The 25,712-nt window shown below is 38.6% G+C and overlaps 2 protein-coding genes across 3 annotated transcripts in view; both read left to right on the top strand.

Annotated features, from left to right (window-relative positions):
* The window catches only part of xkr6b (XK related 6b), a 52,713-nt gene extending 44,546 nt beyond the window's left edge, over positions 1-8,167 (top strand). Inside the window, exons 2-3 of the mRNA XM_086166834.1 lie at positions 4,869-5,065; positions 6,278-8,167. Coding sequence (XP_086022960.1) covers positions 4,869-5,065; positions 6,278-7,248 — 1,168 coding nt within the window. The 3' untranslated portion in view covers positions 7,249-8,167. The remainder of the gene's footprint in view (positions 1-4,868; positions 5,066-6,277) is intronic.
* A 6,396-nt stretch (positions 8,168-14,563) lies between these two features.
* On the top strand, positions 14,564-22,528 carry ccm2 (CCM2 scaffold protein). 2 transcript variants are annotated; one of them, XM_086167254.1, is made up of 10 exons: positions 14,564-14,943; positions 18,217-18,393; positions 18,562-18,645; positions 18,921-19,104; positions 19,212-19,348; positions 19,697-19,832; positions 20,007-20,064; positions 20,194-20,329; positions 20,432-20,570; positions 21,247-22,528. In XM_086167254.1, exons 1-10 carry the CDS (start codon positions 14,914-14,916, stop codon positions 21,549-21,551), a joined length of 1,386 nt encoding a protein of 461 aa, XP_086023380.1. In that variant the 5' UTR covers positions 14,564-14,913; the 3' UTR covers positions 21,552-22,528. The 2 variants fall into 2 exon arrangements, with proteins under 2 accessions (XP_086023380.1, XP_086023381.1); XM_086167255.1 differs by lacking the exon at positions 14,564-14,943 and adding an exon at positions 17,202-17,340.
* The last annotated feature ends 3,184 nt before the right edge of the window (positions 22,529-25,712 follow it).

Below are 25,712 nucleotides of genomic sequence, written 5' to 3'. Positions count from 1 at the left end.
GTGTGAAAAGACAGTTAGTACACAAAAAAGGACAAGACTTTTTTCTCCCATAGAAGATAGGTTCAAAGCTTATTGAGAGTCACAGCACCACTCTTCAGGGTGACTCGGGCTGTGACTCATTTCTGCTGGCGTTGCCGCCACAGTAACCGCACATACATATTTCTTCACAAACACGGGACCTGCATATGTTTTGCAGTCCCAATAAAATCCACCTGTTACAGGAGATGCATTAGCACCTCTTCATGCTGCTGTAATAGGACTTGTGATCTTATTAATCAGCTTATGACAAGATATGAATGCAGTCTGAGCTGCTGAGCCCCATCCCACAAGCATGACTTGAAGGACAGACAAGGCTCGACATAGGTGTGTGTGTGTGTGTGTGTGTGTGTGTGTGTGTGTGTGTGTGTGTGTGTGTGTGTATGTGTGGTCCTCCTAACCACCCACTCAAGAAGGGATTAGTTTAAGGGTGGCTGAATGATCATTGGTCATGTCCAAACAGCCCGTCAGCCACATGGCGTGTTTGCGTGGCGTGTTTGCGTGTCTCTGTGTGAGTGTGTCTGTGTCTGTCATTGAACATGTCAGTCATCGCAGCTTATACTCAGATCTCGGGATGTCTATTCATGCAAACCTTGTAATTACAGTTTCATACCACTATCTGAGCATCAGAGCAGGTATATTCATATTCCCTAGGTCAAGTACTTTGGAATGCTGGCAACTCATCAAGGGGTTGGGAGGCTGAACGTGTCTCAAAAGCAGCGGCAGACGGCTGGGCTTTGAGTACAACCCCAGCACAGTGTTGAGCTGTTAGGCCATGCATACGCTGCCTAATGAGTCATGAGCAATAGCTACAATCTTGCCACTAATAATTCATGAGGAGGTCCACGGAAGTGATAGTGAGCTAAAAAGTTAAGCATCAAAGGTTGGCCCACCGCAGCCCAAGTGGCGTGCAGGTGGGAGGTTAGGGGAGGAAGAGAGAAACCAAAGCGCTGTCTGAAAAATGTCTGGTATGAAAATGAAAGCCTCGCTCATTTCTTTCACAGCTGACAAGTATGCTTCGGCTTGCATGTTCGTCCACTTATTTTTAGGGATCCATTTATTTTGCTTCTCAAAAGGCACAGTGGGAGTGTTAACAGTACGCATCACAATCCCAGGATGTGTGTGAAATGGTTGCAAAGGCATATGCTATGTGAGTAGCCTTGAAACTTGATGGAGTGAGTTCAGATTTTTCTGACAGCTGTGAGACCAGAAGTGTTTAACTATACAAGGCTTTTTTTTCCACTCCTTCTTTTTTTCCGAAACCAAGTAGTACGAACTAAAAGGTAGGGGTGGATCGGTTCAGTGACAAATGTCATTTAAGGTGCTAAAACATCAAAACCTATTGGTGAATTAGCGCATTTAGTTTAAACTGTGGCATATTCTGCCATGAAATTTACAGGAGAACTTTATTCTGGCGAGTATCAAAAGGCCCAGACCTGAGAGAATTTGGTCAAAAGCCAAACTAAAACCATGTCTTAATACAACTAAACATTTGTCTTAATAAAATCTCCCCGACGGACAGCAACAGCAGCCTAATGAGCCTCATCAAATCTTACCGTATAGGTAGGAAAGGCATGAACAAAAGTTATTCTGCCATTTTCAAAGTTCTTTATCCTTAATAACGACTGGGATCAAATGTATAAATTAAAATAGCCAAAATGGAGCCATGAAAAAAAATCACATGAAAAAATGTACCAAAAAAAAGAAGACGTAAATAGGATTCCATTTATGCCACTGCTGCTGGCAGCAGATCTGACAAAGATAATAATGCAGGGTGCTTTTATCATAATAATGTGTGAGAGTGTGCATATGTGTGTGAAAAATGTTTTATAACCTAAAAAAATTACATGACAATGTGGCTTGTCTATGTTACCTCAGCAATCCCCGGTCAATCAACTTCAACCAACAATATCATGACTCGATCTCTGTGACGAGTGCACCCATTCAGGGGAGGTTAGTTATCAACATAGCAATAGCATTTCATGCTATTGTTGTATATTTTGTCATCTGACATGGAGTTTTATTTGTGCTATTTCTGTAAGCGTGCATCATTATAATACACTATCAATATCACCATGAGTGTGTTTGCATACAGTGAGTTTGCATTCATGTTTTTTTAATGCTAGGCAGATACAGACCACTGTTTCTGATGGACGACAGAGCAGAGAGACGGATGTGTGGCATACACAGACTAATGGAAATTGGTGGATGGAGACAAAGGCCTGTGTAAGTCTCTGTGGCATTTCATTGGTGATCAAGAGGGGTTGACTTGTTCCATCTGACATTTACCAGTCCAACAGAAAATGTAACAGAATACCAGCCTTTACCTCAACATAGGGTGGAGCCTCTCTCCCTGCTCAGAGCTATTGATACCCCCACGAACTCCTGTTTTCCTTTTCCACTCTCCCATGAAGGGATCATTCTATCTGCCCACACTTCCATTTCCTGGCAGAAAATCCTCTGTTTTATTTCCTCATGCATTATTCTATTATACATGCTATTTAATCAACATTTTAGTAAAATTTAAGCAATATCAGTCTCATTCTTTGCATTTATCAGTCTTGACGCTGATCAAGCACAGTTTCACACAGCCTCTCATCCGTCATAGCAATAAAAACAAAGTACTCGCTTGTCCATAACTGTAAGGAAAAATGTCTGATCATGTTTTGTATTCAGTTTGTGGTAGACTTGTATACACACACAAATATTATTTACATGGAGATTGAGGGGGTGAATAAGAAGGAATCTCCTTTTGCGGTTTGTGTATTTTTATAGGCATGTGGATCAATTGGAGGACTGCGCTAACATTGATGTGTCCATTTTCTTGTTAGCCATGCTGGTGTCGTCCTACTTTTATCCTGTTTCAGTCATATCTTTGACCTAATATTGGTCTAGTATTATCTTCATTTGCCCCCTCAAAGATGTTGTTTCGTTATGTATTCTGGTCTTTGCCTTGAATTTGTCTCATCCCATCGAAGACCAGGTCTAATCTTAAAACCACTTGGTTTTAGTCTTTGGACCCAGCCTTTTATCCTTAAAGGCTTAGTTTTAGCCTCAACATAGATAGTCTTTGTCTCAAGTTGGTATCACAGATAGTCTTCACAGAATTATGTACATGAAAGGTAGATATTAACAAGCAGAATAGATTGGAAAATAAATTCTTTGGGCTAAATTTAGTAAAATTATTTGAGATTCCATCTCCATTTTTTGAAGTGTAAAGTTAGGATAGATTTTTTTAAATTTTCATTTCATATATGTATATATATATAAAATCCCAAATTCTAAATGCATTTAGATGAAATCAAATTATTGGTGCTGTATATATGAAGAAAAGGACTATAATCCAAGCCACGAAAACAGACACTGTTATACTATTTACAGTGCATTCTACCTCATTTCAATTAAAACAGTGATCCTTTTCCCAATACCTATTGAGGTGCCTAATCACGTTGAAAACCACCCATAAGCATTTTCTGGATCTGTTTGTAATACAGTGTATTTGTCTCGCTTTTGGGAACTTCAATTTGGATCCATGGCCTCTCAATTTGTGTTGGTGAGCGCCACAGTCTAGTCTATTTTTGTCCTTGCTATACTATTGTCCTCGGTTGACTGCTTTCACATCAACTACTGGATTTATTTGGCCACTCTGCCAGCTCAGGCAGACATAACCTGCAGCTTCCACCCAATATTCAATGACTGCAGTGATTGTTAAAATTAAGTATACATCAGTGTGATCATGTTTACGGTAATTGTTTTCTCTTCTGTCTCTACTTGGGTTTAACATGATTGAGACTGGTGATGATGAAAGCCTGTCAGAGAGGGACTTTGTTTTGGATTTTTTGGGGGGAAGGATGGTGGGGGGGTTCTGGATTGAGTGTGCATTGATGTCTTAGCTGTGGTTTTCAAAGCGTGTGGTGCGATGCTTCTTTCCAAAGCTCCATAAAATGTTTTCCTTCTCCTTGTTTACTTGTCCTCACCAATGCAAGTAAATTGGCAGCTCCTTCTGCTGTGATACGATTAAAAGGAAACCAAAACCAAAGAAGATTATGATCTCAATCAGCTATATCACAAGTCTGTGTACATTACATTTTGGAATACAACAGTCTCAACATGTCTAGTTGTTGTAAAGGAAACAGTTCTAAAGCTTTAATTTGCAACTGGAGTGCGATTCAATTAGTGGCCACTTTGCTTCACTATCAGCCATTTCACTGACATCACCACAGTCACTACGCTGTTGTAAAATGCTCCCGTCAATCTTGAAGATGGTAGCAGCTGGCAACTAGGGTCACACAGTGCTCGCAACACCCTGGTATTTACCTTGGATATGGCAAATTCAATAACAATAGATGGGGAGGACATTGAGGATTTTGTCTCTTGTTTAAGTCAAGCCAGTGAGGTTTTTCTGGATGCGTTTTATTTATTTAAAAAAAAAAAGGCAGTCATACTTTGGAGTAAACACCACAAGAGGAAATCCATTCTTTTTTCCATTTGAGTTTTATGAGATTTAACTTTTGACTAAAGCCCCCCCCCGAAAAAGCTAAATGTAATCATTTCAATGTATCAACTATTTCTGTGAACCCAATGACTTTTTTTTCACAAACTCAATAAGATTTGAAGATTTATTGCCTTGCCTTTTAAAAAATGTAGTAAATGTTGCCCTCTAGTGTTGTTGAAACTCCACCGTGGGCAGGTGTGCAGTACAGGATGTGTTTAGGGTCACGGGCTGATATTACAACTGATCTGGTGACTTTTCTATCAATACAGTAAAATATTTATGGGATTGATTAAATCAGAGCATATTGTGATATTGTGTTTACTTTCCCCTTCTACAGGTATATTCGCACAATGTACCTTGGAATACAAAGTCACCGGCAGAAGGAGAACCAGAGACGCTTTTACTGGGCTATGATGTACGAGTATGCAGATGTCAACATGCTTCGATTGCTGGAGACCTTCTTAGAGAGCGCCCCTCAGTTGGTGCTGCAGCTCTGCATCATGATTCAGAGCAACAAGGCTGAATGGCTGCAGTGTAAGGAGTTTCCAAGGGATCTCTACTTGCCACACTTCAAACTGATATCATTCATGTAATTTCAGAATGGCCGTTATTTTCCTCTTACCTAATATGTCATATTTCAATAGTGTGTGGGTATGACGTGATGTTGATACAGTCTATATTTCATATCTGACAAGAAACTTCTGTGATGTTAAATTATCATTTTGTGTGGAGAAATTCAGACTGTGATATCTTCTTCCGAACATTCATCCATCATTTTATTGAACCCCTTCTACAGTTCAGTTTCAGATCAGTTCCCAAAGGAAAGTGATTCCATCACATAGAGTAATATTGCTCTCTGTCCAGTTGTCTATAGAAACGCCATTAATGCATTTATGGAGATGTACAGTACTTAAGTTCAGATGATAATTTTTCATGCAGGTAGGAGACTGGTATATTTCTTTGTCTATTATAGAAATGCTCAGAAAAGATGTGGGTGAAACTGGATGACCCATGATGGCAGAAATAATGATCTCAAAAATACGTTTGATCGTTTTGACCATAATAACCATAAATATAATAATCTTTCAGCTATGTTTCATACTCACATTGTAACTGGATTTCTCTTCATTACATTATTACATTGCATTGCATTTGGCAGACGCTTTTATCCAAAGCAACTTACAATAGAGGACATAGGGACTGCAAATACACTTACAAATACACAATGCACAGGAAATATACAGAGCAGTAAGCTTGGGTTAGTGAGTTTTTTTTTGTTTGTTTTTTTTTGACAAGGACATACACAAACGTACACACACACACACACACACACACACACACTGCATAGCCTAACTTGCTGCCTAACCTGATCTGGGGCATCAGCGCAGTAAAAAGTCCTGAAAGAGAACAGTTTTTACCTGTTTCTTGAAGGTTGAGATAGATGATGCTAGTCTTGTTGCTTCTGGAAGTTTGTTCCACCACTGAGGTAGTAGAACTGAGAACATTTTTGCCTGAGATCGCTTAGAGCGAGCAAAAGGTACTGCTAGTAGGTTTGTATTAGAGGAACGCAGCTCTCTGCCGGGAGCATAAGGTCTTATCATTTCGTTCATTTCGGTCTTATCATTTCTTCAACTCCTGAAGTTTTTGTTAATCATTATTTTAATTAATGTCATTCTAAGTCTTTCTGTTTTCTCTCTGCTTTTACTATTAATATCTCTCTCTCTCTCTGTGTCTTTGTCTTTCCAGGTCTTTCTGCCATGACCTCCCTCCTCTCCCTTGCCTGGGTGCTAGCTTCTTACCACAAACTCCTACGTGATTCACGTGATGACAAGAAGAGCATGAGTTATCGGGGTGCCCTAGTGCATCTGTTCTGGCGTCTTTTTACCATCTCTTCACGGGTTCTCTCATTTGCCCTGTTCGCCTCAGTTTTCCACATCTACTTTGGCATATTTGTGGTGCTCCATTGGTGTGCCATGGCTTTCTGGGTCATCCATGGTGGCACTGACTTCTGCATGTCAAAATGGGAGGAGGTACTATTCAACATGGTGGTGGGTGTTGTCTATGTCTTTTGTTGGTTCAACGTACGGGAAGGCAGGACACGGTACAGAATGGTAGCTTATTACACAGTAGTACTGTTGGAGAATGCCATTCTCAGCTCCCTTTGGTATGCATACCGCGACCCAGCCACCACTGACGCCTATGCCTCTTTTGCCCTCTGTGGCGTCTTCCTGTGCTTTGCCTCGGGTGTAGCGTGTATGGTTCTCTACTATGGGGTTCTGCACCCCATGGGCCCTCGGCTGAGGGTGCTGGCCAGTTCCTGCTGTGCTGAGCTGCTGTGGGGCCTTCCATTACCCCCCGAGGCTGAGCCCATGGCTCCCACACCGGGTCCGCGTGGTTCTCAGGCCACCCCCACCAGGGGTGTGGCGGGTGAACATGTGGAGTCAGATGAAACAGCCACGGACACCTGCCTTCCAGTTTTCCAGGTGAGGTCCACTGAGCCCGTGGATGCAGCTGGCAGGCCCATCCGGCCGGAGGGTCCTCTCATCAAGATAGACATGCCCAGAAAGCGCTATCCAGCCTGGGATGCACACTTTGTGGATCGACGCCTGCGCAGGACCATAAACGTGCTCCAGTACATTAGCCCTAATGCAGTGGGCATCAGGTATAGGGACGGTCCGCTTCTTTTTGAACTTCTGCAGTACGAATCCTCCTTCTGAAGGCATCCTCCCTCACAGCTCTGTCACTCTCTCTTATACACAGCCATGCACATGAATTTCTTTTCTTTCATCCTGCCCCTTCCCCTCTCCAGGTATTATCTCTATATTTGACACTCAGCCCATTCCTTTGCTCTTCCACATTCATTCGGTTATCCTGCTGGATATGTGTGTGGTTGACTAAAATCTGTAATGGCAGTCAAAACACACAATCATGGTTTATTTTTGGAAATGACAAACCATAGAGTACAAAGAGAATATTATGAACCTACAGTATCTTATGTGATATATACAGAAGTCTCGTATAAATCTCTCTACATTGATAGAGGAGGGCTCTGTATGAGTGTGTAGATAAAATATGAATGTTTCATTATGAAATGTGTTTAATGCATTATGCTGTATTGGTGATTTATCCTGTGAATACTTGTGAAGGGCATATTGTATGTCCCTGTGATATGGGACTGGTGCAAAGCCTGATGGGAATGATGGAGGAGAATCTCAGAGGGTGCAGGTCTTTGCACATCCCAATATTTACTGCCATTCTTTTTGTAAATCATTGAAATGTATGATAATGTTTACTGAGTTGTTAGACAATACATTTAGGGAAAAGCACTAAATTTACAAGCATGGTACAGGAAATCATAAAGTGAACAAAATAATTGCTGTGTCTAAGAGGAGCAGTTCAAAATGGAGCTCTCTCTGCGAGCTTATGTAACTGAAGTGTTCCCTGGTTCCTCCAAATGCTAAATCATAATCGCATCATGTATGGAAGTAAAAAGAAGCACACTGACCTTCAATTAGTTTCACTCATTTATTTAGTTTTTAAAGTGTAGACTGCTCTCCAGTGGAGGCATGCAGTAATAGCATGTCCTGCTTGGTCATCTCTGCCCACTTAAAGACAGCACAAGGTACAAAAAAAAAATGTGAAGCACTTGAAGTTAGAAAACAAACTGAGAAGAAATACAGAATGTAGCTAGAAATGAGCACAACGTTTTCTAAATTGGTGGATAAATAATCATTGTAAAACATTCCAAAGACTTTTTTAAGATTGTAGGCGTGCATTTTTGTAGTGCAAAGACAGCCTTCAACGGTTCCTCCACCATTCCCCTCTTAACAGAGAAGGTACCCCTTGTTCCCAACTCCTTGGTGTTATGATAACAAGATGCATTTCAACTAAGACTTGGTGCACAGACTAAAAAAAAAAACTCCTAAAGAGGAAAGAAACAGTTCTTTGCTATTATACTTTACTGCATATTTGTGTTCATTTATGTTTTACCAGCATTTTTTGAAACAAACTGGTATACAAATCCAACAACAGTGCTCCCTTATAGGGTCCACTTTCATTTTACTGAGTGAACAGGGCAAGTGCTTGGATACATGAAACAAAACCAAATCACATCTTACAGTACTGTTTTTCAAATGTATTCTTCCCCTCAAATCACAACAAAAATCTGTGCAATATATGCGCCATTAGGCTGCTGTGCAGCAATTATACACTTAGACTAGGGCTTTCAAGTCAGTATCACAATTATTTAAAGGATTTACCTCAATTATTTTGAGTGAACGGTGACTGACATTTTTTTTTTTTTTTCATGTCTGATTTCTATTTGTTCTTTGTTTTCCTCAGCAGAACTAAAAGGTGTCAAAATTGCAGACACATCCTCAAAGTTATTTGTGTTGAGGCCTACTTGTTGGTGCTTATGTTGTCCACACCATCAACTTTGCTTTGAGTGAACTCAGACTAAACAAAACATGGTGTTTTGTGGGACAGTTTATGATCACATGCCTTGGGGAAAGTAACTTGAGCGAGGTAAAGTCAGTCAAAGGTTCTAAACGTTGATTTTTGAGAAGAAATAACATTGAAACTCAATGTAGAAGAGCTTTCCATTGCAAATATTAATAAGTAAATGAGTAATGAAATAACAGTGTTAGCTAAAGATGAAAATATAATCAAATGCCTTCTAAGTCAAGAGAGCTTGCCTAATGATTTCAGCAAAGCCAATGGATGCATTACATTATCCAGTTCTATCTATTCACAAAATTAGTTATCTGAATAGGTTTGTTTTTATTTTGTTTGTTTGTTTTTCAGCTTGTAGTATTTGGCACGACTTTTAAGTAGGAGGCAGGAGTTCAAATGCACCCGACAAAGGATGTCCAAGGGCCCGACACAGACCAGAGATTTCTATTTTGTGGCTCACAAGCACCCAACTGTGGCCAAATGTGCCTGTTAACATCGTACTGTAAAAGGCATATGCCACGTAAGTTTAGGCTAAAGGGGAGAGGGGATTTTGCCAGGGTTGGAAAAGAATATGAGGACAGATTGTGCAAAAGGGCCTGACTGGATTAATGTCTGATGTCTTGAGGGATCGTGTGAGAAAACTGTTAGTTTGTCAGCATGTAGTGTGTGATCTAGACTACGTATGGTTAAGGAATATGTGTGACTACATGTTGGCACTTTTTTTGAGAAGTTGCCTGTGCATGTATGTGTATGCGTGGATCTCTTCAGCCCTTTCTCATAGTTCTGTTCTCACGCTAATTATTCGGCTCCATCCTTGGTTGCTGCTCCACCCTCTTACCCATCTCTATGGTGCTGGGACTTGGTGTACTCCTGGGAAACACACTCACACTCTGGTAACTGAACAATGGGGTTGAGGCTGAACAACTTGAGATCCTGAAATGAGAACGTGCAATGAGGTACACTGCCATAACCCTCTAGCTTCTTCATCCAGGGTCTGCCACTCTTGAGCTTCCAAGCGATGTTCAGCCCTGAGTAATTGAGAACTGTTGGGTCAGCTTGGGTGAAGCAAACATCCAACACACCACATGTATGAACAGACTGTAAATGTGTATGCAAACAATCAACTTGTTCAATGTTTAGCCACCATACTTGTTTTCATGAATAAACAGCCATGTTAATAGGTAGTAATGAATTGATAAATATTAAGTATCGTTAAAAATAAACAAAACAGCTAATACAGGGGTTCCTCAGGACCAACCACTAAGACCACTGAAGCAGCTGACTCAGGGGTGTCTCAATGCAGTTCTCATCCCCAGGCATGTCCTCAAGGGTTTCCATTTTGTCCAAAACTTATGCTAGATAAGATATCCTAGACCATTCCTCGGCTGGGACTGTGCCACTATATTATGGTTTGCGCATTTTACTTTCCAGAACTCTTCTTCATATAATCTACTGGTAGGAGGGGACGTTGTTATGGTAATTGGCTGCCTGGCATACAGTGCATCATTTTCAAATACTGCTGACATTTTCCAGACACATGTACAAATCAGGTGCAATTACACTGTGATTCATTTTTTTTTTCTGTGTGTACGGGAGTGTGGTGTTATAAAGCATCAAAAACAAGATGATGTACAACTTGGCTGCATTAATCTAGTGGTGCTTAATGTCTTATCATGCAGAGTGATTATGCTTGTGTAAATGTGTTATTAGAATAGTATTAATGAGTTAATTAAACAGATTAATTTCAAGTCTATGTACAACACTGGATTTTTATTAAGCATATTTTATGTTTATTTTACACAATAACCATTTTGCCACATTATGATTCTAGTAAGAGGTCAGACAACAAGTGGGTTTTACTTTTTGATACATTGTTTATTTAAATTACTCAAGTATTTCAAGAGCTCATCAAGAGAACAGGTCGAAGCCTTCTCTGTACTGTACAGTGTAGTAAACAGCCGACAAACTATATCATAAACAAGGTCACAAACAACGATGCCAATGTTTATGTCAGGTTAGTTACCAAATTCACATCCCTTACAGCCACAACACACAGCAAGAGTGTCTGAATAGCAAGTTTGTTCTTCTCAGTCCTTGTTGTGCCTTGTTACTCTGGGTGCTTCAATCCAGCCATGGCAGCCAGGTTTGCAAACCACAATGCCAATGTTTTTCTTTATCTATTTATTGTGCCAGCACACACACAAAAATGACAACACCAAACAGCAAATGTCCCTGTCTGTCTCCCCGAACCAGAACGAGTTTTTAATTCTGTCAGCTTACACCTCAGTGTTGCACAGAGCCAAGAGATGGGTGCTGTGCTCTCGATTGAGTTCATAGATGGCAACAACAAAGGGTCTAACAGAATAAACGTAGGATTCCTTTTTTTTTTTTTTTTTTTTTTTTTTTTTGGAACAAGCTGAGTTACTTATAATACAGCCCTATTTCATTAACTTACAGTGAGCAGTTTAGTCTGCACTCAAAGGCATTACTTTTTGGATTCTTTGATTAAGAATCTAGTCATAATAGATGCCAGCCACGAATTATTTGGTCAATGATTGTTTTGTACTTTTGTCTATCTATGCCTTTACATCTTCTTCTGTCTTGCAATGATGAATGATTTGTAGTGCCAAGGTGTAATCTTTGTGTCGTTTGTCTTATGTAAACAATACATCCTCTGACCACTATAATAAGTCTCGTGGTTGGAATGAAAGAGAAAGAAAAGGTTGACAATTAAATGCACATACGACCCGTTAGGTTGCGTATATTTTACAATGAAATGCTTGTGGTCCAATCGCGGATCCACTTTTGAATAATCTAATTTCGTGGTTTTGCTTCCACCTTCTAGCATGCCTTTAGGTATAGTTGTGAGGTGACCTTCAACATTACGCATGTAAGTGCTCTCAACAGTACAATGACCCTCTCTGATTTCTGCATCAATGTGTAGCAGCTGGACATTATAGTGTTGGACTTGGTTTAAGTCTGTATGTTTCTGTCATGATCATCAGGTTGATCATTGGAGCAGTTTGCTGAGATGATAATATGGTGCATTTCCTCCTTTTTCTTATGTTTCATCTTTGGTTTATTACCTGGTGCTCAATAAATACATTTAAACGGTGCTACCAAGCTGGACTGCAGAGTCCACGTTCTGGCTTTCAAGAATCAAAGCTGTCTGGTTGACTAAAGAAAGCTAGCACCTCAATTCCACACAGTTTACAGCAAAACTCCCAATGGTGCCATTTTGATTTTCCAATCTAAACACAAAATCTACAGATACTACAGTTAATGTTCACATTGTGTTTATTATTTTGGTTTCAGCATACAAGTATGTATTGTTTTACAATTTGATTGTTTTAGGATTCAATCTTTTCTTCACAAGAATCCATTTTTTTTTCCTGAAACAATGTAATGACAGATGACAAAATACATCTCTTTGGCACATGCACAGGAGCACACAAGTGCTCCTGCTAATGGAGGTTGGATAAAAAAAAATATATATAGAACGTGATTGCTGTGTTGTAAATTCCTGTCATCTATATGTCCTTTATCTGTGTGTATCTATTTTGTTGTTATTGTAGAATTGGCAGTAATATTTCGTTTCAAAAATGGATTTGATATTCCAATGAAGCAACTATGGTTGTTCGATAAATTGCTGCTGATTTTCAAAATTGTTATCAAAGGTGTTGGGAAATATTGCTTTGTTTATACTCAATCAATTTCTAGATTGTGTTCGCTTGTTGGTGTATTTCACAAATCTCACCCTAGGCTATATGATTCATATGGGGTATTCCAAAAGCTGGCACAATGTTCATAAGCAAATGTGCTACAATCTGTAGCATCTGTATGAAAAGGGTTGATACGGCCTCCTGTATGTTGTGACTGAGAACATGAGGAATAATTTCTTTGTGGTTGTTAAATATAAAATGTAAAGCAAATTGTTTCATGGAATCCCCATTCTTCAAAAAAGCAAAACTGATGTCCATTTCTTGGGATGAATATGAATATTATTAATAACATATGGTGCTAAAGTTCTATTTGTATGTTTTGGTTTTTAGATGAAAAGAGAAATATTATGCTGAAAATGTAATGTTAAGCCTTACTGTAGATTCATATATCAGACTGTTCATCCCAGAAGAGAAAAATAAATATAGTATTTGAAAGTGCAACCTTTCTGTGGTCTCTTCACAAATACATTTCAACAGATGTTTTTACGATGTAAAACACCATTGGTTGATTTATTCATTAATTCATTTTCATCTGTTTTACAAATGATTCAGTAATATCATCAAGAATAATGAGCTCTATTATAATAGCATTTGAAGGCTGCTGAAAAAAATAGAGCCTTCAGAAAAAGGATTTATACTTTTTGAATTTTCTTCTGAAATCACTTATGTATAAATGCATAAGATATGCAATTGGTATAGGTATCAGACTTTATTTCGAAATGAAAATATCAGTTTAGTCCGAAGAAAAAAAACATTTATCTTCACAATTAACTTGTTAAATTGCTCCTCCACTTGATGATAAAGGTTATTGAATGGATATAAATATGTCAACAATATGTCCTGTTTTATGATCAGCGCATCTTTAAATTGCAAGATTGTAGCTGTTTTTTGCCCTTCATGTCTGTTCTGATCAGTTTAGACTAACATTCAATGTAGTTTTGCTTTGAGAAAATACCTGCATAATGACAGCAGGGAAAGTTATTCCATGATGCAATGGAAAAGACAGTATAATATGCATGTGAAATTAAGCTTAATAGAGCCTACAAAGTCAAATATTTTACAGTGGCTAGGGGTCTTCTAATATTAGTGCATTTAGTCAAAATATGTGACAAATTATTCTAGCAATACCAACATAATTATTACGGCACATTTGTTCAAAGATTTTAAGAACACCAAAAGTGTTGTGGTGTTATTTTCAATGTGCTGCAGGCGGGCCTTTTATTTAATTCTTTGGATAACAGTCATGTGTTAGGCATTTAAAATTCTTATATTTTACCCTAATTTCTGCATTTGATGTCAGCAAATTGGCATCTGCTAGTTAACGTTATTAAAATTATTTTGAATCTTATTTAATTGTTTTTATGATATTTTGAGGGGTTTAAAGAGCCTGTTTAGCAATTCGACACTGGCTGGATTCATGCATTTGTGAAAAGAAACCAAACAGCATTTATGTGCAACAGTTCACCATGCATGTTTTATTTATTTGTTTATTATTTTTTTGTATTTTCTTTTGTTTTCTTTTCTTTTCTTTTATTATGTTAGAACACCTTTTCACTTCTTTGCAACCATTACTTTTACTGTTAACCAAGTGTTCATCAAAAAACTACTCCTCACAAACTCTACACCTAGGAATAAAATTTTTGCTAATGGGCTTTTTTTCACATTAACGTTAGTCCAATCAAAGAAGACACTTTAAGTTCAATATTACTTAAAGCTGAGACACGGTGAATAATATTGAAAAAGCAATAAAATCCCTAAAAGCGACTCCACGGCCAATGGGAAACTACTGGGGCTGACTTTTCTCATCAGGCTTGTTGTCTCTCCACCTTAATCGCAGCTGTGCAAAGCAAAGCAAAGCATGCTGGACCAGTTCAACGCCCAAAATGGCGGCACGGTTGAAAAGTTTTCAGTGTTTTGTCCGAGTTTGGTGTTTATTTCTTCATTCTTTTTAGCGGTATTCCTGTCATTGTCTCATATTGTTCACACGCCGGCGTCTCCCTGCTACTTGAAGTATAAAGCAAAAATAATGAAGATGGCGTTTTGCTATCAATTCAGATTGGGGATCCCTTTACCAAGGCTAGGCTAAGCTAACTTTGGCTATCAAGCTAACTTCTGACGGATGAGTGCTGGTGAAGGCTTCGGTTATGTCTCGTCTCATTTGGATCCCGACGGCGAACTGAGCATGAGGAAGGCGACCTTTGCATAGAAATGGAGGAGGATGTGAAAAAAGTGAAAAAGGCAAGTCGGACAACAAACGTACCATACTTGCAAGCCAACTCAGGGGCTATCTAGCACGCTAACACATCAGTACACCAGTTTAGCCAGTCAGACCAGATTAGCTAATATCTTCATTTACCTGATGTATCAAATGTGTTGAACTGGAGAAAACTCTTGTGTAGTTATGACTCAGTGTCGTTGCTACTATGTAATGTTTCGTTAAAGGAATAAAGTGCGATCGAAGAATGAGAATACATTTAAGTAATACTTCAATCAGGTTTAAATACCCGAAGCACGTCTAGACCTCTAGGTCTTGGATAGGCAGTACCAGGGTGTTAGAATTCTTCTGCTTTTCAGCGGAGGCAAAGTATATCATTGATATTGAGGCCTCATGTAGCAGAGCCTCCCCACCCACACATGATAACACATAGTTTCTTCAGGGATTTTCATTTTTGGAAAAATGTCATTGTCCTATATTCCTTCTATGTCTCTGAAGGATCCTGGTGGCAATCCCCCAGGTTGATTTGTCAGTGTGGAATGAAGTTCCTGAATAAGGTTTACATCTTAGTTAAGATTACCATGCAATTATTTATTTCCTATTTTTTGTCCTTTTTCTTCTTTCATGAGAACAGCATTTATGACATATCACTCCTAAATTGTTGGGATCATTTTCTTGCAATATATAGATTGATGGGATTTAACGATCCAGTAATTGAAGTTGTATTGCTGCACCTCAAAAGAGTAGAGAATGAAGACTATCAAACAGAAAGGATACATTCATCACTTGCACATAAACAACTTTTTGATAAGTCAGTACATCATGTAATGAATTTTAATGAAAGTTGTATCAGAGCGCATTGCTTATTTGCTACAACAAACTATGCCATCTTTGACTTTTGTAAAATAATGATAAACTCTAAAAAGATGATTTTTGTTTTTGCAACGGTTTGATTTCTGTATGACAGCGCTTTGATTCCTTATTGTTATCAAGTTTAAGAACTGCACTTACGCCAGATTGAATGCATGCAGTTTCTGTTAGTGCCACTTGGTGGTGATAGCAAATGTCTTTAACTGTTGAGCTGTATTTAAATGTATTACTTAGTCTTTTCTCATAAGAACATAAAAATAATATTGACAGTAATTTCACACTTGACAAACTTAAACTTTGTGTTAGGATGCACAAGTCCACCACCACCCCTGCAAATCAGAAGCAAAATAAAATTTAATGTAGTGTATACAGTGTTGTATACTGAGCCCTGGCAATTGCCAAGTTTAAGCATTGCTTACTGGTTTATATGGAAAAATTACTTGTCTAGTATTCTGTATTTGTAATTATTGTACATTTCTCTGCTCTTGAGCAGGAAACAGTTTGAAAAGTCACCGACACTTGTCATGCAAATCTTGAAAATACAAAGAGATCTCATTTTCACTGTATTTCTTCTTGAATTCTGTCACCACAAAAGCCACTTCTTCACCTTAAGGGCATTCACTGGGTTTAACATCAGTGGGTCATGTCTCACATTTCACTAGACAAGGCCATACAATGTTAATGCGCTTGTCTTCCGAAGCGAGAGACTGTTAAATAATGCACTGGATAAACTGTGCTGTTCTGTTGAGGCTTATGTATTGACAAAATGTCAGTATATCAGACAGAAACCAAAGTGTTGGAATGATATAAAGCAGTTTCTTGCTTTTTTTTCCCCCTAAATTCTTGCTCAAGGCTGTATGAGTTCTAGTAAAATAGTGAGGGGGGTATTTATAATTTTTCAATTTTCTTGTGACTTTGTTAAATTAAAAAATAATAACTTAAAGTAATTCTCATGAGGGTACAGCAAACTATATAGTCCAAGAGATGGTGCATCATTAGTGCAGCGCTGCAAATGTGGTATCTGTGGTCTAACATGGGTGAACAGATTTCAAATGTTATTTTTTTTTGTCAAGCAGAGATGTGCACAAGACTTCATTTGATGTGCTTAAGCGAGTGATCGACAGATTCAGTCCTCGTACTGCAATAAAACCTAATAGCCTTGTGTAAAAATGATTATCATTACACTCTCAATTATATCTGTGGCAGTGTTTAAAAAAAAAAAAAGAACAGAGTAAGTCTGCTGCAGCTTTTATAAAGGTTTCAAAATTTATATGAAAGCACACGTCATGACAGGATATTGTGGGTCATCTGTTTCCTGTTCTTGTGACTGAATAAATAGAAAGACACTTCCCTTCTTTTTGTGAGAAGTCAATACGTTGGGTATAGTGTGTCCCTCGTCAGTTAGCAGCTGCCACCCTGTATGAGTGCAGGCAGCAGGTGACTGTAGACTGTGTGGGTGGAACAGCATCTGTGACTGTGCTGTTTGCTTATTGTCCAGTACGTAAGACAGTACATACCCTTCTGGTGTTTGCAAGCTCATGGAGAATGAGGTAGGCTTGTTAGACCTTTGCTGGAAACGTGCTTATTACTTAGATCTAATAACAGTATATTCTGCTACAGTAATGCACAAGATTTTCAGTGTATGCCTTTTTGTTAAGCATTTTGTTTCTGAGTCCAAGAACTGTACCGTTTTGTTCAAGTGTACAGTCATGGCCAAAAGTTTTGAGAATGACACTTTCCCAAAGTCTGTTCCTTCAGGGTTTTTAGGTGTTTGCCAGATGTTTCTATGGTTGTGTCATTCTCAAAACTTTTGGCCATGTCTGTAGTTTAAAGGAGTTGAACATCCTTGTTTGTCCGATGGACTGTCCATGTATAGGATTTCAATTTGATACAGCAACGTATATAACTTATTCCTGATTTGCTGTGGCGACCCCTGAAGGGAAAAGCCGAAAAGAAAAGAAGATATATTCTCCATGTTCACGTTAAGATCATTTTGAAATCCTGTGCTATAGGCTAAATGCAAATATTTTCTTTGCAAATCTTTTGTAAAGAGTTTCGCAACACATTGGGTAACACATCATAACACATTTGCAGTCGAAGCTTGTTCACCTTCTGTATTTTAATCTGTAGCTACCTTGGGAAAAGATGACTTGTTGGCAGATGTATGGTATAGTCCACAGACAATGTGTTTTATAGCTGAGCTGTTCAGACATTTTAATTCTTTTACATACATCTTTTTCAATTAATTAATCATGTCTAAGTATCGGTTACTATTAGCTTGTGTAAGCCAAGCAATAAAGCGAACAGTTTCGTCTTATGTACCGTACGTGCCCTGCGTATTTCAGCTGCAAACCGTCAGAGACCGATCTAAAGGCAACAGAATTGTCATTTCTCTAAACCTCGCTCTGTCTGTGTTTATTCATTAGCCTGGTATCGTGTCTCCTTTCAAACGAGTCTTCCTGAAAGGAGAGAAGGGGAGGGACAAGAAGGCCCAGGAGAAGGCCACTGAGCGCAGGGCTCTCCATACCTTCTCTCTCTCTCAGCCTGACCACCGCATTGATCCTGACATCCTTCTCAATGACTACATCGAGAAGGAAGTCAAAGTAAGTATGACTAGCAGTTCAACAACCATATCCTATCTAAGTTGGTGAGAAGAAAACAAGTAATTATGACTTTTTGGGTTTCAAATTTGTTAAAAAAAAAAAATGCTAATATACACCACGGGATTTGTTTTCAACTCTTTAATTTCATAGAACTGTGTCCTTTTACAGTACTTGGGGCAGCTGAAATCAGTTCCAGGATACTTGAACCCATCAAGTAGGACAGAGGTCCTCCAACTCATTGACAATGCAAGGGTAAGTGTCACAATAAAAAAACCTTTCCAGAACAAGACTTCATTTTCTCCTTCTTTACATTTTAAACCATTTGGATGCATTTTTAATTGGCTTTGTAATTAATAGTAATCCCTTGAATTTCCTTTATTGCATATAAATAAACAGAGGACAGCTGAGGAAAGCCTACAGTTCGTTTATGCATTCGTGATCAATTTGATGCTGAAGTCCTTGGCTTTAATTTTCATCCTTCGATATATATGTGTTCAAACATCTATTTGTTATGCCTATATTTTTAGAAGTCCCAACAGTTGGCAGGCCAGCTGACATCGGAGCAAGATGCAGTGGTGAGCTTGTCAGCATACAACGTCAAGCTTATATGGCGCGATGGAGAAGATATCATCTTAAGAGTGCCTATCCATGATATTGCTGCCGTCTCCTACATCAGGGATGACTCGTTGCACCTTGTGGTGATCAAGACAGGTGACAATAACAATATCAACCGATAACAATTCGTAAATGTTTGAAGTTTTGACTTTGTTGGCACTTCTCAATTCTTTTTCATGTCAATTAATGTCTTTGCCTTTCAGCCCAGGAGTCAGGAGGCTCCCCTTGTCCCAGCTCATGTCCTGATCTCAACAAATCGCAAACTCTGAGCTCTTTATCGGAGAGTGGAGCTGTTCTTGTGGAAGTCTGCTGTTTGCTTGTTCTGGCAGTCGATAATAAGGTATTTTTTTCAGTCTAGCTGTCGATCGCCAAAATGACAGTTTGAGTAGATAACGCAGACACCACAATGCAAAGGAGCTTATCGTTTCAACTTATGAAGACTGTTTTAATGCTACACTAACTATAAAACAATACATAACTAAAACTGCCATTGCTGATTTAGGGTCCAAATCCCCCAGACAAATTATGCTCCTGAATGCCAGTTAACGGTACAGAGACCACACAAGACAATTTCTAATTTCCTTGCAGCCAGCTGTGTCCAAATATTCCTGCCTTTTTGAGAGAATATTACGCATTTCTAGATATTTCAAGATAAATCTGCCATTATTGCCGTTTTTCTTTCTTCCAGGCAGCAGCAGAGGAGTTGTGTCTATTGCTCAGCCAGGTCTTTCAGATCGTTTACACAGAATCCACCATTGACTTTTTGGACCGAGCCATTTTTGATGGTGCAACTACTCCAACCAGGCATCTTTCCCTGTACAGTGGTAAGTTTGAGAATTCATCAGCTATGTAGGTAAAAAACAACAGAATATTGTTCAGCGTCCTTCTTGAGTAGATTTTTCTTGAAAGATATTTCAAGACTTTGACAAAATTTATTTCTGTGTTCTAAGTATTAGCAATTGAGTTGTGATAAATATCAAGCTGCATTGTTTTTCCAGATGACTCCTCAAGCAAAGTGGATGTTAAGGAGGCCTTTGAAGGAGAAGCCAGCACATTGTAAGAGCTAGCTGGAGAATCCTATCCTGTTGATAGGTTTACTGCGTACACTGTGATGAAGAGAAATGTTGTCAGTTTTTTTGGCAATGTCTAACATTTACTTATTAAATATCGGTTGCATTTTTCTAGTCCTTTTCAGGCCTCTTTGGAAGCAGATGGGAGCTCTCCATCAGTCTCCACACCGGCTTCTCCTCAGACAAAGACTGCAAGTGAAGGAGAGCTCAGCACCACTGCTGCAGAGCTGCTTCAGGACTACATGACCACAGTGCGATGTTTTCAAATTGTTTGGCCCTTTCTGTTTGAAAGGTTCAATTTCCTAAAGATGTTTTGAGTTGTTTTTTTAAAAATCATTTTCTCTCACTAATAGCTACGGACAAAGCTATCATCCCAGGAGATCCAACAGTTTGCTACTTTACTCCATGAATACCGAAATGGTTCCTCCATCCATGAGTTCTGCATCAACCTAAGACAACTCTATGGGGACAGTCGAAAGTTCCTCCTACTTGGTAAGAACACTCTTCATTTTCTTCCACATGTAGATTGTGGGATGTGTGTGTGTGTGTGTATAGTATGATGATTTGTTATGTAGGATTAGTTTGGCTCTATTTACAATTTTAGTGGTCTCACTAAAAGAAAAACAATGTTTTCATAAGGTATATTGTATGGTTTTTGAAATTGTTTCTGAAACAGTTTATGAAATCATTCCTAAATAAGTAAACTCCCAAAAAAATGGTTGTCTATTCAATCAGCTGTAGATTCATTTTGGGTTTTATCAATGTGTTAAACAAATGGCCTAAAATACTTGTTGCTACTTTGAATTTTTTTTCATTTGATAATGTTCCTGTGGTGCCCTGCTGTCAGCTCCCTTCTGCAGGCTTGTAAACATTCATCAATTGCTTATCTAGTTTACACCTACTATCTAGGGTATTAACTGACTATTTGAGTGGTCTTGCTTTAGCAATATACTCCCATTTTGTATATTATATTAAATGAGACTATTAACTGACAATTCCACTGGTCTTACATCAGTAATATAGTGTATAGTGTATAGTGTGTCCCACTAGTGTATAGTGGGACACAACATTGTTTGCGTTTGTTTGTTGACCTTGTAAAACTCAATTTAGTTATAAAAGGCGGTCATCCCAGAACTATAACCCTAAAACCAGTGTTTTTGTTTTCGAGGTCTGCGTCCCTTCATTCCAGAGAAGGATAGCCAGCACTTTGAGAATTTCCTTGAGACCATTGGTGTCAAAGATGGTAGAGGAATAATCACAGACAGTTTTGGCCGTTATCGCCGCACTGCAAGCTTGGCCTCTGATTCCACAACAAACGGTAACGGTGCAGCAGGAGGAAGTGGAGACAGCACGGCCTCCGATGAGGGCCGCGAGACATCTGAGGGGGACGAATGGGACCGTATGATCACCGATATCAGCAATGATATAGAAGCTCTCGGCTGTAGTATGGACCAAGAGGGAGTGACGCCCTGACCTGGTGGTCAAATCCAGGTATTTTTGCTGAAACTGAGGACATGAAGTGGCCACTTTTCACAATCCTGCTGTGAACAGAAGACATGATGGAGCAAATGAAGGTTGTCCTTTGCACTGACTTTTTGATTTGGTTAATTTTATATTTTCCTCTATTTGTCAAGAGGATACTTCATATTCCCAAAGCCCTCAAGGAAATTACTTATTAACTTATTATACAAAAACATGAAGTCAACAAACGCACTTATGCAGACCCTCTCAGTGACTTGTAGTCAGTTGGCTACTTTGGCCATTTTGGTGGATTCAGACTGATATATTTTTAAGATTTCTTTTGTTTTATAGTCTTTTATAGGCAGTATCTGCCACTGCTGTCAGCAATGTAGCAAACCTCTTCAGTGTCTTTAATAGAATTTCTGTTTAAAATCCCCAAAAGAAAGAGAATCCACCAGAGGACTGTTTTTGATGTTTTTTTTTCATGTGTAAGACTGAAGCCGTACTGGTTTGTGCTTTTGTATTATTCTTATTCATATGATTATAGGTCCATCAGCTTCATTCAATAGGGGAAATTTGTTTTCATTTATTTCACCTCTGTGTGTTGCTGTGAGTGTTACATGTTGCTACATACATATTTTCAGTAAGATTTGTGTACCACTTAATTTTACGCCTTTGTTATCGGTTTACTCTTTTAATGTAATTTTTGCCGTATACTAACTGACCAAGGAAATGCTGTAAAACAAAACAATTTCCCACCCAGGTTTAATGACCCTAGTGGGGACTGTATTTGACAAAGCCAGTTGGTTTTATGGCTGATGTAAAGTTGAAATGTTTTCTCATGCAGGTCATCGTTTTGTCTTTTGACATTACATTTATTGTCTTGTGCCTTTACACTGCAGTACAGCTGCCAAAATGTCTCACACGGACATGTAATAGTGAACTGTAACTACAGTTCTTCAGCATATGGTTATTAAATAACAGCTACTTTACCCAGTCTGCAAAATTAAGTTTTTTTGAAGATCAACATCCACACCTGCCAGCCTAATCGGTTTGAAATAAAGTCATTTAACTCCACTGTCACTGAACAAAACTGACAAAAATGGGGAGTTCTGTAATCTAATTATGATGCATTCTGACCAATCTTTTGCTCGAATGCACCTAATCTGCTGTGGAACGTCAGTCTTATTTTCATTAAAACAATCAAGCTTGATGTTGCCAGATGACATCAGAGTATGGGATTAGTTCGGGCGAGGAGGAGAGATTGGACGGACAGCTGGAGCGCATTCCTCTCGATTATTTACGTGGTTAACGTATTCTGTACACCAGCCGTTTTATGGTTTGATTCTGTGCGTCATCAACCCGCACAACGTGAAAGTACAAATGATTTGCAAATGATTTGCAAGGTGTTAGAATTCAGTCTGCATCCAACAAAGTGAAGAAATTGAGCAGTCCTCACACTTTGTATACATCACCACATAGCCCAACTTGTTTAGTTATAACTGTGTGTAGCACTTTCTTTTCACAGTGCTATGTCTGTATCCAGACATGGACCATCTAGTTAAAAGTTAGTATTTTCCAAACCATACTACCATACCATACTATTTTTTAGATTTACTTGACTTACAGTAAAAGTCAAGAGAAGCAGCCATAAGTAAATTATCACATTTTAAAGGCTGCCAAGAAGTGATTGAAAATCAGAGTAAATCACAGATTTGATGTGCTTCTTGCTGTTATGATAAATTTGAAGGATGTGACTTTTTGTTGGCTGAATAAGAACCATCTGAGTCATGGTTAGGCTTTCAGTCGGTCTCTTGGTTCAGATAATTCTGCTAGAGGAAGAACAACAGCAGGTAAAAAAGAAATGGTTAAAGTTAGCAAAATCTGTGGTCAAAATGTGGAACTGAGATTGCAGTCATCCAATGCAATTGTTTTGACAAAGTACTATGTTTGGTTCTTTGCACTTGAAACAATCCTCATAAGCCTCCAATCTTAATCAGATTTTAGACGTAACAGAATTGCTCTGCTACTTTCACGGCAGGAAGTAATTATTAAATTGGCCAGTTTGCCTGTTCCCTCTTTCAGCCCCATTGAGTAATAGCACTGTAAAAGCCTTGGCTTGGACAGAAACGTGTTGCTTGGTCACTAGGATGATGAATGTAGCTTTTTTTTTTTCAAATTACCTCAATTCCCATAGGTAAAGGGGTTATTGTAGCTCAGTATGACATTTTAAAGAATTATTGATATCTTGTTTTCATTTAAATGAAGGGTTCATAATAAAAACACCACACACACTCCCATTATTTGTGCTGTGTATCAAGTTTCAATTTCCAAACCATTTTAGATGGATGGTTGTGACTCTGAATGCTGGCGCTGGCCAATATTTCAGGTAAGTCACTGATAAAAATTTAAACCTTCAACTTGATTGCCAGGTATGACAGATATATTTCATATTTGATATGCATCAAGTCACTTTGATACAAAGGGTAGTGAATTACAATACTGCTCTTCAACCCTCATTATCCACTTTGGTGTCCAATTCTGACAGTAACTCTTTGGTGAGGGTGGACACACATGGTCACTTTCTCAATTAAAGCTCAGTGTGAGCTGTCTGGGATTCTAGCCAGTGTTTCTCTGGTTCAACAAGGTTGCACTTCAGTCAGAACTTCATGCCTTAGTTAACAGATCAGTCAGAGGGTGCACTTACAACATAATATGTATCATTATCAATATTTTAATTCGCGTTTTGACTTGCTTGACTATGTTTCTCAGGACCTGATCCTTATAAATTGAAATTACAGCCAACATCTGACTTTCTGCTTGTCTAGTTGTGTTGTACGAATATTTATAATATAGCATAGTGTAAGGGAGCTGGTTTTTCCCCTACGATAAAACTTCTAGTTCTGTAAAAACTAATGAAACTGCCTTGTCCTCCAGCAAGTCCAGAGAGAAGGTACAGTATATGATTGCTCTTCTGGGAATCGTTCAGTCAAACACTTTCAGCAGTGATACACCCACATAAAGGTGGAGTTCATGCATGAAAATCTGTAAAATCATTCATGACATGCCACTTCACGGCCCTCATCATGGGGAAGGACACCAGGAGCAGGCGAGGTGCACTTTCTCTCAGACATGTGATCCTGCACACTCATGTCTGAGCAAAAAAATCAACTTAATAATAACTACATTTCTTGAACTACTCATGAGCAAAGCAAGAATATTGATTTCTTCACAACTAAGTAAACTTTGATATAATACTAGTAATTTCAAATTGTGACATAATTACAAATAACAGGAAGCTAACAAGAGCCCTGAAAGATGTTAACACCTAATAAAAAGCTTATGGCTGATTATCCATGGCAGAAGGAACATATACATCTCTGAAATGTGAAAAGTTCAGTAAACGCATGTATATCTGTATTAGTTTTCAATTTTTAATTATCTTCAATATACAGCAAAAATAATGATTGAAAATTAGCTTGCAACAAATCAGACAACAAACAATATTTATCTCTCTCATAGTCTTGAATTCTTCACATGGGAACTGCCAATAGCATCATTTAACATAATCCACTGGGGTCACAACAAAAAATTGACTTCAGCTGGTCCCTTTTCCCCAGGATGGCAGGATTGGGTCACCTATGTTGTTTTAATATAATTATCAACATCATTACCACTATTAATAATGGTAAAGTTAGTACAATTACCATTATTTGTTATGTCTGTTCGTACAATTGGGTGCCCAGCAGCAGAATGATATGAGTTGGATGTGACTTGGGGAAGGCCTTAGCCTTATGATATTTTTCCAGAAAAAAGCACATAACCAGTATCTGTTTCAGTGTGGTGTCTCCTGTAGTGGACCCTTTTTTTGTAAGGCTAATTTTCCTTAAACAGTTTGCACTGCTCTGCGTTTGTTTCAGTCTGTTCACAAAAGGTCTGAAGTTCCTACATCACACTTATTTTCGTTGAAAAAAAATCCAATAGCGGTTACACTGTCTCACATCATGGTTTCAAATAACAGCCTTGAACTCAAACTGTATAAATGGTATTTATAACACCATCGTGCTTAGCTCAGGTAAATTTACAAACAGATGACAAGTAATTGCAGATGTTGGAATAGTTCCTGCAATTACCTCGGAATTCCAGATAAATGCTGCTAGATGGCTAGATGTG

This window comes from Fistularia commersonii, chromosome 20 (assembly GCF_037954325.1).
Source record: "Fistularia commersonii isolate RoL2024-O1a breed Wild chromosome 20, RoL_Fcom_v1.0, whole genome shotgun sequence".
Taxonomy (NCBI): Eukaryota; Metazoa; Chordata; class Actinopteri; order Syngnathiformes; family Fistulariidae; genus Fistularia; species Fistularia commersonii.
This window is presented reverse-complemented; position numbering and strand designations above follow the sequence as displayed.

Bases quoted from the DNA above. Each gene is read 5' to 3' on its own strand.
- ccm2 (XM_086167254.1), top strand. From the start codon at position 14,914: ATGGAGGAGGATGTGAAAAAAGTGAAAAAG. The intron at 19,105-19,211 runs GTGACAATAACA...TTTGCCTTTCAG, and splicing joins CCTTGTGGTGATCAAGACAG to CCCAGGAGTCAGGAGGCTCC. The intron at 19,349-19,696 runs GTATTTTTTTCA...TCTTTCTTCCAG, and splicing joins TTCTGGCAGTCGATAATAAG to GCAGCAGCAGAGGAGTTGTG.